At 47.4% G+C, this 13,550-nt stretch overlaps 1 protein-coding gene across 2 annotated transcripts in view; it reads left to right on the forward strand.

Moving 5' to 3' along the window:
• The first annotated feature begins 5,888 nt into the window (after positions 1–5,888).
• LOC138268519 (nuclear receptor subfamily 2 group F member 1-A-like) overlaps positions 5,889–13,550 on the forward strand; it is a 48,583-nt gene continuing 40,921 nt past the window's right edge. The window contains exons 1-2 of one of the 2 annotated variants that reach the window (XM_069218241.1): positions 5,889–6,124; positions 8,676–9,797. In XM_069218241.1, the coding sequence (XP_069074342.1) occupies positions 9,434–9,797 (364 nt within the window). In that variant the 5' untranslated portion in view covers positions 5,889–6,124; positions 8,676–9,433. The remainder of the gene's footprint in view (positions 6,125–8,675; positions 9,798–13,550) is intronic. The other variant, XM_069218240.1, reaches the window with a different exon arrangement.

The following is a 13,550-nucleotide window of genomic DNA, read 5'->3' on the forward strand; positions in this document are numbered from 1 at the left end:
TGCCCATAATGTTGGTGATACTTAGGAGGTAAGTGTCTAATATTAGACTCTTGGGATTTTGGGCGTACAATGCGTTTGATACCTATTGTGATGCTGTGCTTTATATAGTTTATATCTTAGGATGATAAGTACAGTGATTTTCCTCTTACACCACTCCATCTTCAGTCCTATCTTGTTGAATCAGCCCTGTTCTGAAGTAACAAACTATCCCTAATCGCCTCACTTTCCTGTCTCCACAATAACCCAGGTTCCTTCACCCGACGTCTGGATTACATGCCCCCTTCTTGCCCTCATACTTCTCCCCACCTCCACCGTCCTAGTAACACCCTTCCCTTATCCCCACCACCCTCCTCCTCCACAATTTCCAACATGGCCACCGCTCGAATTAAGTCTGGAATTAATTGCTACAAAATCATCTACCCTTCTAACCTGACTAAAGCTGCAGCAAAACGTTTCAAGCATAACACCATTGAATGTTTCCCCGATTCCCTTTTTGTCGATCAGTTTTACAATGGTCGGTATGGGGGGCTCAAAAACGATCTAATTTTTTTCACGCACGACATACCCTCTTGGTCTACCAGCTTTTACAATTCCTTTAACGTCACCTCCTCCTCCTCTATCCCTCATGGGAAACAGCTAAAAATTTCCCCCTCTGCGGGTTTTAATGGCTCCCTCACTATCTCACTCTATAACAACGGTACTGTTATGATCCATGCCAAAGACACCTGTCTCTCTCTCTTTGACCGCCTCTTCCCTTCCCTACTCCCCTCCCCTGCGACCGGGCTATCCCTTGACTCTCCATCTAGCTCCACCAATTACTCCCTTTCTCCTCTCTTGACCCCCCCACTCTCAAATAGGCTGCACCATGGGGAGGCACAGGTCGACCCTCTTCTCTCCCCTCGGACCTCCCCTCCCATTCTTCCCCCCTCACAGTATGCCCCTCCCCTCTTCACTTCAGCCTTACCTCTAGCTAACACGCTCCTCGTCCATTCTGCACCGTCCCGGCACTCCATTCTCATCTCCTCCCCCCTATCCCTTCCGGCCACCCCCCTCCTTAGACCACCTCTCCTCCAGCCCTCTCCCCCTGTCTATGTTCCCTACGTTCCCCTTGTACCCCCCTCCTCTCTGCTTTCCCGCCCACTCCTCCCCTCACTATGTACCCCGATTTCCCCACAAATACATTCCATCTCTCTCCCTCCCCACTCTCCTCCAGCTATGCTGTGCTACCCCCTTTCCTCCCCTGGTAACCCCTTCCCTCCCTCGGACCGAGCAGAATCACTTCCTTTCTTCAACTTCCCTTTCTCCCAATCCCCCCCACTCTGCCTGATACCCGCTCCCTCACAGCCACCTCACTTAGCTACCAGGACCTATCCAACCCCCTCCCCTCCCTTCCTTCCAAACCTCCCTAATCCCTATGACTCCTCACTCTCCTCCTCTCTCCTACCGCCCCACCGCCCCACTCCTCTCCTATCGCCCCCTAATTTTGCCCTTAATTCCTATCCTTCTTGCAACGCCAACAACGACAACTCGCCTCTCACCCCTGGCGCACCATCTCCTGCTCTCATCCAAAACCTTTCCCCACCTCTGAACCCTATACCCCCACTCCCCTCCCGTTCCCCCACCTCTCCCTGCCGTACACTGCCTAGTGCACCCCCTCCTGTTTCCATCGAGCCACCCAACATGCTGTGCTCTTCCTTACTCTCTCTGGAAAATAAGCTAGGCTCTCTAATCTCCGCCATCTCCCAACTTGAAGCTACCATTTTAGTTTTAAACTCCAAGATCTCGACTTTTCCACACACCTCAGTTCCTTTGGCAAACACTCACCCTTCCACAAGATGCACGTCACCCCCACACCCCATTATAGTTAAGCATAGCCTGTCGTCTGCAATTCCACACGAGCACTTGAACGCCACCCTTCCTTCACTTCCACTTCCCAGTAACCCTGTTATCCACACTATTCCGACCATCTCCTCTGTCAGAACCACTCGCCCACCTAAACCCTCCTGAGCGCCCTTATATAAGTACAATATCCCTATCACCCCTCATAGGCCAAGTGCCCCCGTCACCAAAACAGTTGCGTCAGAGCTGCGCTGTATGCTCCACAACTGCAGATCTGCAATAAAACACAAACTTGAAATCTCTGATACCATCAACTTGCACAACATTGACATGCTCTTCCTCACAGAGACCTGGTTCAATGATACCTCTCACTCTATGTTTGATCTCCTTGTACCCACAGGCTATTCTATACTTAGAAATGACAGAATTGACAAAGTTGGGGGAGGTGTTGCAGTCATCTTTAGAAACTCCCTTCAACTTCAGGCTCTTCCTAACAGCTCCTTCCACACTTTTGAATGCCTATCTCTTGAGCTTCAATTGCACCACCGCTCACCTCTCAGATTCCATGCTATTTACCACCCGCCTGGTAGCAGCCCTTCTTTATGGAGGAACTCACGGACTGCATCAGCGACCAATACACGCAAAGTGACAATCAGATCTTCGTGGGTGACTTCAATGTCCACTGGGGCTCGCCTCAAGACACCTATGCGAATTTGCTGGCCACCTTCCTCTCTGCAAACGATCTTATCCAACACTGCACAGAAACAACACACTCTAAAGGCTCAATCCTGGACCTTGTTATTTCTAAAGCAGGCTTGCTGACTATCGCTACCCCTATTCATGTAGAGTGGTTGGACCACCTCCTCATCCCATTCTCTCTTCACCTATCACACTCTATAACTCTTGGCCAGCCTAAGAGGGCTACTTCCTGGTTCCGTGACACTAAAAATATTGACCTCAGTACCCTCTGTGATTCTGCTTTGCTATCACTTCCAAGGCTAGACCCGGACCTAGATGTTAACGAACTCACCTCCCAATGCCTCACAGTCCTTGCAGTCGAAATCAATAATGTCGCTCCTCTCCAAAGCAAAAAGAAAAGGCCCACTCCCTCAGCACCTTGGTTCAACAAATCCCTCTATGAAGAAAGGAAGTTCCTAAAAGCCCTTGAGAAACAATGGAGACAAGCGCCCTCCACTGAAAATTTGGCCACGCTTCGTTCAGCAAGATCCAAGTACCACAAGCTCATCTTCCTTGGAAAAGCGTCACACTACAAATCCCTCCTTGACTCAGCCAAAAATAGACCCAAAAAACTATTCGATCTCATCAAGAACCCAATCAGCTCTCCCCCAACCTCCAAATTGGAAGATTCCACAAAGAAAGCAGCGGAAATCGCTGTATTCTTTGACGAAAAGGTAAAATCACTTGTAGATCAGGTCATTCATCCTACCCCTACAGAGGAGCGCAAATCCTTAACCATTTGGCCAAACTTTGACCCCATCTCTGACGATGCTCTCCTTAAATGCATCCTCGATACAAAGCCCTCTAACCATTCTCTTGACCCCATCCCTAGTGCCATTGCCATTGACTTCTATACTAACTCTCTTTCCTATTGGACCACTCTGGTCAACCTCTCCCTCAGTCAAGGCTCCCTTCCTGTTTCCTTCAAAACTGGGCAGGTCACCCCTCTGCTTAAAAAACCCACCGCTGATGCAAACGACCTCAACAACTACCGTCCCATCACTAACCTACCCTTTCTTGCGAAAATCACAGAAAAATGTGTAGCGAAACAACTCTCTCGCCATATCAAGGAAAATGATCTTCTTGACAATTTCCAGTCCGGCTTCATTCAAAACTGCAGCACTGAAACAGCCCTGCTGCTAGTGATTGATGACGCGCTGCGGATACTCGATTCAGGGGAGTCTTGTCTTCTAATTCTTCTTGACCTTTCTGCAGCCTTTGACACTGTCAATCACAACACTCTCCTTAACACTCTTCAACAGAGAATGGGCATGGAGGGCACTGTGCTCAAATGGTTTGCCTCCTTCCTCTCTGATAGATCCCAAATGATCAAAATAGCGAACAGTCTTTCAGGTCCTTTAGCGGTGAGTCAAGGTGTTCCTCAAGGCTCCATACTTGCACCCACACTGTTCAATCTCTATTTAGAACCGTTGGGAAATCTCCTGAGTAAATCCGGGATCCACTATCATCTATATGCGGATGACACTCAGATTTACCTTAAGGTGGCCTCCAATCACGATCTCTCCTTCCTTAGCTCTACTCTCGACTCCATTCAAAACTGGATGTTAACTCATCAACTGATCCTGAATCCCTCCAAAACAGAATTCCTCCTCCTCTCCTAGTCACTTTCTCATCCCCTAGTGCAATCATGGATGGATCAGATCAATCTAATGAACAATAAGCCCATCATTGTCGAGAGCGCAAAATCCCTTGGTGTCATACTCGACAAAAAACTCAATCTACTCTCCCACATCGACTCCATTGCAAAGTCTGCTCAACACCAACTGCGCCTTCTTTGGGGGATTCGTCGCTTCTTCCCGGAGCACGACCTTAAAACCCTGGTCCAATCGCTGGTTCTCTCCAGATTGGACTACTGCAACTCTCTTCTTACTGGCCTTCCCAAATCCCACCTTTCCCCCCTGAAGTCTATTCTCCATTCAGCAGTTCGTTTCATATATAGGGCCAAAAGAAGCGACCACATTACACCCATTTTATCCACCCTCCGTTGGCTTCCCATAGAGGCAAGATCTATCTACAAAACTGCTTGTATCACCCACAAAGCCTTGCACTCCTCCTCCCCTCGCTACCTGGTGAATAAACTGAAACTCTCTGGGGGCTCCAGACCATCACGTAATGCAGAAAAGTTATTGCTTGAACCCCCCATTTTCAAGAAGGAAAGATCGATGGCCCAATCCTTTTCAGGCAACGCGGTGAGAATCTGGAACTCACTTCCGCCTCAGCTTCGGACCACCACCTCTTCCCAGGCATTCAAAACTGACCTCAAAGCTCTCCTCCTTCAAAGACACTTCCAAATTTAATTCAAGCCCTCTGTTTTCTGAAGGAAGTCCTTCCATTATAGAAAATTCCGTTCTCCATGCCTATAGAAGTGCCTTCCCAGGGTGTTTTTGTGTTTTGAGTGTCTGCCATTTAGTGCAGTATTATACCTCTACCTGTATTTTGTACTCTTTTGTATCATGCACACGGCACCTTTCCTTTTACAACGTATCATTTGCTACCTCTTATATCTTGTTTGCTTTTGATACATGCACAACGGCTACCTCTTATATCTTGTTTGCTTTTGATACATGCACAACGGCCACCACTGCCGCATGTAACGTAACTATTGTTGTAGTGTTTTGAGTGTCTACCACTTTATTATTATTATTTTTTTTTTGTTTCCTCTACTCGTACTTTATTTGCTCTTGTAACCTGCACACGTCACTTTTTCCTTTCGTAACGTATCGTTTGCTACCTCGTGTATTTTTTGATACTTGCACAATTATCACTATTGCCTCATGTAATGTAACGTTTGCTTTTGTAACAGGCTCACTTGTAATTCTTCTCCTCTTGTATCTTTACTTTGCCTATTGTGAAGCGCTCTGACACCTTCGGGTAAAGTCCGCGCTATATAAAAACGCATTAAATAAATAAAAAATAAAATAAATAAACTAGCCTAGAATTATCCCTATCTGAACCTTACGGGTTATTTAAGCTGACAAACTGCAAGCAAGTACAACAAATGTACATATTATTAGTTACTTGACTTGTGATGATACTTTAACTCACCACAGCCTTATCCTGTCCCTCTCGTTCAACTGTTCGGACTCCTTTCGGTCTTTTTTCCACATCTGACTGCGCTTCTTTTCCCAATCAAAGACCTGCAGTGGGCGCGAGCAGGACATCCACGCCTCGCTCACAAAGCGAGCGCCGGTCTGTACGCGCCTGCGCCCCGCCTCCCACGGAGGAGGCACGCACTGTGGCGGCGGCGGCGGCGCGCGCGGCGGCGGCGCGCCCGGAGCACGTGACTCGGAGAGCGCTGGGCGTGGCCTCGGCCCCACGGGGTGAGCCTGACATGCAGGGGGCCAGGCTTGCGCCGCCACAAGTTTCCTTTTAGGAAATGTTTGCGAACTGTCACAGTCCAGGGAACCTCGCGGAGGACGGGAGCTGCTCTGCCGGGCTCACAGCGTGCCGAGCCCCCTTGCCAGATCCCCGGGGCCATTATTGTCTGCATCGTGATTAACATCCCCGGGCAGCGGAGCGCGCAGAGGTAGGCGAGCCCTATTTATTGCTGCTTTACGGTGCACTTGTCCAGTCTGGATGTGTCTTTTTATTATATGTCAAATAGAGGCGATAGCTCGATTTTCAGCGATCTGCCAGCTCTGTTTTATGAAAAGACCGGGCTTTCTTTGTCATAGCTGAAATATTTATGTGAAGCATTCCCTAATAATGCGTCTTTGTGCATTTCTGTGGGGATTGGACCCGAGGCCATCGACCCTGCCTTTCAGACTCCAAAGCACCACTCTTTCTAACTTCTGATGATAGCAGGGGCGGCGTCTACGTTCCTCTTCATTGTACGTTCAAATCCCTTGCTTACGATCATGGTTTCTAAGTCTTAAAATGTCAGCAGATTTCTGCCAGTGAGTATGTATCTAGCCGTGGGGAATGGGGAACCAAGAATATCTGCACTTTACTATCAGTTTAACTATGTCTAAAATCAATCTCTTTCTCTCTCTATATATAATACAAACACATTTATTTTAATTTTGTAAATAGTGGACTGCAAGAAGTGTCCCAACTACTCGTAATTGTTAGCGCTGCTAATATAAATGTTATTAATAACAGTCTCGGCCCCTGCTTAATAATTAATATTGAGTATAACATATATGAGTAAAGCTGTTAATAATTTGCCCCTTTATACTTGGGACACCACAAATAACGTGACTCTTGCTGCATAAACAAAGTGCTCTAATTGCACAACAGGGGACCGACCACGGATTGTTTGTCATTTTACCTTCTTGTGGTCCTCATCGCGCTTTGATGCCGTCTCCGACAACGTCAGCGCTTCACAAGGCACTGAGAACACGAGAAATAGAGTAAATTACGGAAGAGAGCAAATAAATGAATTGGCGCACTTTAATGACAATGTGCTCTCCTCGCATGTTTGTATCTTTTGTACAAGGGAATAGAATTATTGTGGTTACTAAATGTGGCCGAAAGTCGGGTTTAATTCCAACGCTCTTTTTTGTTGGGTTAAATGTATGCTTTTATTCTGTGAATTTTGCCGACTACGCCAGGGTTCTGTTACTATTTCTCAATTCCTTTAAAGTTAAAGAAATTGGCGTTTTTTAGCCCAGGCAGCTGCCTGTTAGATGTTGTTTATTTTGGGAGAAATCACTTTGTTTACTATTTTTTTAATGTGTTTTGCCAAAGCTGATGCTATGGTGCGCGCTGTGAAGCACCAGGACGAAGCGCTGTGTAGTGTGATAAGCTCGCGGAGTACTGGGACATCTTTTAAATGATGTGTCACAAGTCTCCAACGATGTGCAAACGTGTGTCGGCTCTCGGGTGACACCAACAAGACGATCCCAGCGTGAGATGGGCTAATGGCTAAGCAGCGACTCAAGGGACCACGGGATCCGAGGACGACTGTCCCCGCTGGATCGTTGTTTGATCGTCGATCAAAACTTTAGGTCTAACAGTGCTCCTCCCCTGAACCCGTTGTTGGTAGAATTTTGTACGTTCAGAAATGGGCGAAAAGCTGTAGTTCAGCCGTACATAATCTGTGCCGTTCCCTTTAGAAACGTGTTACACTTCTTATGGCCCCTTAGAGAAAAATGCAGTAGCGTGTGTCCGAAGGAAAACACCAAGTTTAGAACTTAATTAAGGAATAGTTTTATCTGATCCGACAGTGCCCCGAAAGAAACAAACTGTTTACAAATCTGTATTTAATGAGAACGGCGTAACGCCTGTGCATTATGTGCACTCATTCATGGGTGTGAGATTTCATGGAATACGTTTTTTTTGTTAACCAAACGGAATCCTAATCTTCACGTGTAGTGGAAATTGAATTTTGCTTACAGGGAAGTCAGCGAGTTTTAGATACCTTTACAAAGTTAGTGTTCTTCAGCTGTGTCGTGCATCATTATATTTCAAAAAGGTTTTATTGGATAAAGCTTTCATTAAATCACCCCAGTCTGCTCAAAACTTAAAAAATGCACCAAGTTCTTAAATGATGTTGATGTCCGGAGAACCACTTGATGAAGTTAACATAGAGGTCAGTAGTGCTCTGGTATCAATTGCAGTTATTAATTAAGGGTCACAATGCACCCCTATCTATCTATCTATCTATCTATCTATCTATCTATCTATCTATCGCACCTCTGTAGATAACTTGTTAAGATATTGAAAAGTAGTTTCTTTGGGAAAAGCTCTTTTTGGATAACTAAATCTATCAATCTTTTTTTTAAACACACAATCTTGTTGGAGCTTTTCAGAGCGCCCCCACCCAACACCGAATTTACTACCTAAAACTAAATAAATAAAGACATGCTTTTCCTAAACGCATTGCCGGCTAGAAATAAAAGTGGACAGTCATACAACACTTTCAGATATGGCAGGATATTGTATTTTATTTACAAATGCACTGAAATGTTCAAGGGAGGGAAAGTGGCTCCCCCTTCATCCCTGGGAGCCCTGCAGCTGGGAGATGCTCCGGGGTGCGGGGGAATTCTCCATGGAGAGGTGGTGCTTTGTGGCCGTGCAGTCATTCATGGGAAGATTTTAATTGTTTCTTTTTTCTTGTCTTTGTTTTCCCACAGACTCAAAAGTACAGTAGTTCCCCTCTCACCCTGTTTATGGGAAGACATGGATAAAAGGACAGAAATTAACTCGTATCGTGGATTTCTGATTGTGTCAAATAAAAGCAGATAAAAAGAAAGAGACTCTACAATTGATTTGGTCATAAAACTCGAAATCAGGCTTTCTTTTCACCCCATTCAAGAAAGTCTTTAAAACACTATTTCTGCAGAATGACTAAGGCATCTTACAGAGAACATGCAGTAAACATATGTATCCAGCCAGGAGATTACATCACTAGTATAGTGTGTGCCCCAAAATTCACCTCACTACAATAATTCATCAGTTGTCCAGCTAGTGGACGTCAGAAATCAGAACTGGCTTCTTGGTCCCTTTGTAAAGATAGCCTTCTCACAGGCAGGACACAAATTGAGTTGGGACGTGCCGTATTGCATACTACAGAACAAAGCCTCTCTGTGAACCAGATGACTGACTGATCTTCCCCCATTTATTTTGCCTTGCTCTCACCACAGGCCCCATAATTTGTTGTCAGACAGAGGTGGACTATCGAACTGAACACATTCGCTCCAGAAGGTCTCGATAGCGAGCTTGAGCTGCACTTTCATCCTGAACGCAGAGATACTGTCAACATTTTGGTGTTTCCTATATGTTGGATCTTCTGGTAGATTTGGAATTCTGTGTGTTTTGGGCCAAGAGATAGTCATTTTTCCATAGCAGTGGATTTCTTGGGACACCTCTGTAACTTGTGTCCCGTCTTACGATGGCCATGGTTGTGAGCCCTTGGCAGGAGGATCTCGGTCAAGCTGTGGGACCAGTCGCTCTGTGCTCCCAAGATCCTGGGGGGACCCCACACACCTCCTCGGGGCCTCCAAAGGGACAGGACCCTGGGGACAAAGGACTTCCTCCCTGCGTGGACTGCATGGTATGTGGGGACAAGTCGAGCGGAAAGCACTATGGCCAGTTCACCTGTGAGGGATGCAAGAGCTTCTTCAAGAGGTCGGTGCGACGGAACCTCAGCTACACCTGTCGTGGCAACCGGGACTGCCCCATCGACCAACACCACCGCAACCAGTGCCAGTTCTGCCGGCTCAAGAAGTGCCTGAAGGTGGGCATGAGAAGGGAAGGTGAGTCCGGGGCAGACGGGATGGTGAAGGGGCTGGTGGCATGCACATTCCCTTGTTTCCCTGCCCTTCTGTGTCTAGGATACTTTTTGTACCATTCGAATTTTATTTGGGAATTTCAGGTAGGATGTACACACAAGGTAATAAGGGATAATTCAAGAGAATAAAATAACCATCAAGAAAGAGTAATATGTCAACATGTTTACGTGCATATGAAGGAACAAGAGGCCCCATTCTGTGGTTCTAACGACAGGGCAGTTTGGTGGCTGGTGCCTGGAAAGGTGGAGAAATAGGGCGGAGGACATTCCTGTGGACATGGACGTCTTGCGCCATCGCGGTCCACAGATGGTTTCCAAAGAGCCGCTCTGGGGGTGCAGTGTTTTTTGACCCAAAAAAACCCAAAACACTTCCTCACAAATTGTTGGTAGATCGCAGAGCAGGCAATCTTCAGGGTGGCTTGCAACCAAGAGGGTGATGTGGCCTAGGGCTAGGGGGAGAACTGCTGACTAGTAGGGGATCTGGAAGCCAGGTTGGAATCCCAGCGTTCTCTCAAAACCCTGTGATGCTCGGAAAATGACTCCATCTACCTGTTCCTAGCCGTGGAAAGGATTCTGGCTCTGTTAAAAAGCGCTCTAATGCTCTCATGCCGGGTTCGCTCTATTTTAAAATAAAACAACGTAAAAAAAAAAAAGAATTTGAGTTAGCGCACCATTCACCCAGACAGGTGGGTGTACCCTTCGGGTAGTGAACTAGCGCCTGCTGCGGAGATCAGACTGTGAATCGTAGCTGGAGCGATAAGGCCTTCTTTCCTTGGTAAGAGGCACTTTGGCTTTCGAGTAGAGGCTACAACTGATGAATAACGGTGTTTATTATTTTTGGTAACATTGCTTGAGGGTCATTGCTTCTGTGCGGTGTTCCAGGCCCTGCAGGTATACAACACGCCCCGTGAGATGTGGCTTCCGTACATTGTGTAGAGATCTCTTGAAATCGACCCACAACATTTTGTAGGAGGCTGGTTGGCACCAGGGGCACCTTTAGGGGGCACTATGACCTTTACATTCAAGATTTGATATTTTCACGCCAAGGCATAGCAACAGACTTGTCTCAGCACATGTACTGACTGACTGCTGAAGTGAGTAAGGCACTGAAGGCATTTAGACCCACGCCCCAGGGACGTCAGGTGCAGGGGCACCGGAGCCCTAGTGTGTGAGTGGCCCTCCAGGACCAACTTGTGCTTTTTGTGTAATAATAATTTTTAATGTATATTGAATTCATAATTAACAGTTCTTGTGCCCACTTCTAAATTACATAGCCCCACCTTGTAGCAGCCCGTCACAAGCGCTTGTGTTCACAGTTGTCGGTGCCGAGCACCGGAAACCGCCGGCTCAAATTAAGCTCTAACTGGGCCCATTTTTCTCGCTTGCACCAGGGCCCATGGAAACCTTTATATGCCACTGACACTCTCTACCTTTCATTCCTTTTTTGCCTTCCAGTGCCTAGCCCGACCCGTCACTAAAGCACATCTCTCCCGGTCCCTTAACCTTCCAAGCGCCTTCGGCCGTCACTCCGTCGCTCCCCCTGTTATGCATGTCATTGCTGCAGACTTCTCCCGGCATGCCAGCATCTCCTGTGCAGATCTCACCCTCTCTCGTCCCGTCCCCGACATCAGACATCTCCCCGTCAGCTTCTTGCTCTGAGCATCTCACCCTCTCAGGACCTGCCCTCCCTCGCAGACATCTCCCTGGCGTGCCAAGCTGTTACTTTGCACATCCCCTACGGGACATCCCTGCCTCGTGCGGTGCCCATCTCTACACTCCGTCGGCCTGACATGGCTCGCAGGCATCTCCCTGGAGTGCCAGGATCCTCCTTTGCAGATCTCTCCATCTTCAGCCAGTCATACATAGTAGACATCTTGTCACTCGCCTTATGCAGCCTGTTATCTCTAGAGACACCTCCATGGGTGTCTCTCTTCCCTCACGGACCTCCTCCATAGTCGATCTACTTCCTAAAGCCCCTCTCAGACATAACCCCTCCAATTTGTCTGCTTAAAGAGCCCCTCTCACCGCGGCTTGTGTTTTCTCTCGCACCCTCTTTAGTTTTTGGCAAAGTCGTCGGACACTTGCATCGTTATCGTGACGGAATGCAACAGCGTGTTGTGTAGTGCTTACAACACCCGGGGATCGAGGGGGCTTGTGCGCGGGGGTGGGGAGTTAATTTAAATGATTACATATGTTATCTTGGCGCTACCCAGCGACGCTCACTCCATCGGCCTGCCAGGCGCGAACTCTGCCTTTCGGGGCGCACTCCGATCTCAGCAGCGGGACTTTGCCCAGTGAGCATACTCCGCTCATGTCTTCCCGGTTTTCGAGGGTCGTCTGCACGCCACAGATGAAACCCCCGCTTCCAGCATTAACCCCCCCTTGGCATTTTACTGTTCTTAGGCCCTTGCAGGCCGGTGTCCTGACCTCCCCGGCACGCGGAGGACAAGCCTACGGCCTGGAGATCGTGCTCCCGGGAGGGTTGTCTCGCTGCCTCCCGCCGCAGCCTTTTCTTTAAGGGGACCCCTCCCTCTCCCCACTTTTGCTCATTCGGTTCCCCTCATCTTCCACCTCCTGTTGCTACACTGCCCGTATGCATTACAGCATCACTGTATAGCAATGCTTGGCGATCCCGTGCTCCACCTATCGTCCGAGGCCACAGAAGTGTGTTGCATTGTTTGTTTGTGACTCCCCGGAGCTCTAATCCCGTCTTCCCCCAATGTAAGCAAATTGTGTGATCCTGGACACCTCCGTTTGTAATCCGTTCCCCTGGATTCTTTCCCTTTTATCAACGAAAAGAATTAAGAAGCAGGCCATCCATCCTGCTGCGCGGTGTCAGTAACCAGTCATTTAAATATTGAGTCCTGTATCAGTTACACCCACATAATGAAAGGGAAGCTGCAAAAATGTATCTGCCGATGGACTATGAATGAGGTGTCAGCTTCAAACTGTGCCATATCTCTTCCTTTTAGTCCCAGCCTTCTGTCCGATCTCTTAATTTTAACCCACGCCTCCTATTCTGTTGAACATGGCTGCAAAGAAACACATACATGCTCATTTTGGGTCATTTTCACCAGAGTTTACTACTTTGTAAACTGCCTTTGTTTACGTCAACCTGAATCACTAATAGTTGCACCTTTCACGCGCAGGGTTTCTGGGAGCTAGAAAGCAGAACACACGTGACGTTATCGAGTAAATACAGAGACACCCACAGAAATGAGAATATCCTTAAACCCAGCTTTCTCCCCTGTAAACATTAGTGATGGTTGCTAACCAGGTCAGTGTCAAATTAATATTTTTTAATAGTACCCAGTATGATGCACCTGGTCTGTGTAGGCGCTTTTCGCCTAAATAAGCAAAGCAGGAAAGACACTCACCCTTCTCTTAAAATTAAATATAATTCTTCTAAACACGGTGCTCCCGACAGGCAGGCTGAAATCCCACAGGAGAGAAAGAGTGAGTAATGACAGTATCTCATCCCGAACCTAATTTGAATAACCGTATAAAAGAATTCCCCGGATGCGTATTTTCTTTCCTTTAAACTACACATAAAAGGCGCTAAATGCATGATTTTCAGTTTGAGAAGCAACGTTCACTCCAAAGCTGCAGACGCTCTGAAATAGAGATGCCTTTTTACGCCTGCAGTAAAATAACCACTATTTAACAGGTGATGCACCTGCGTCTCCCAGATCTCGGGCTCGACGTCTTTGGGCACAGT

Source organism: Pleurodeles waltl, chromosome 12, assembly GCF_031143425.1.
Source record: "Pleurodeles waltl isolate 20211129_DDA chromosome 12, aPleWal1.hap1.20221129, whole genome shotgun sequence".
NCBI classification, from domain to species: Eukaryota; Metazoa; Chordata; class Amphibia; order Caudata; family Salamandridae; genus Pleurodeles; species Pleurodeles waltl.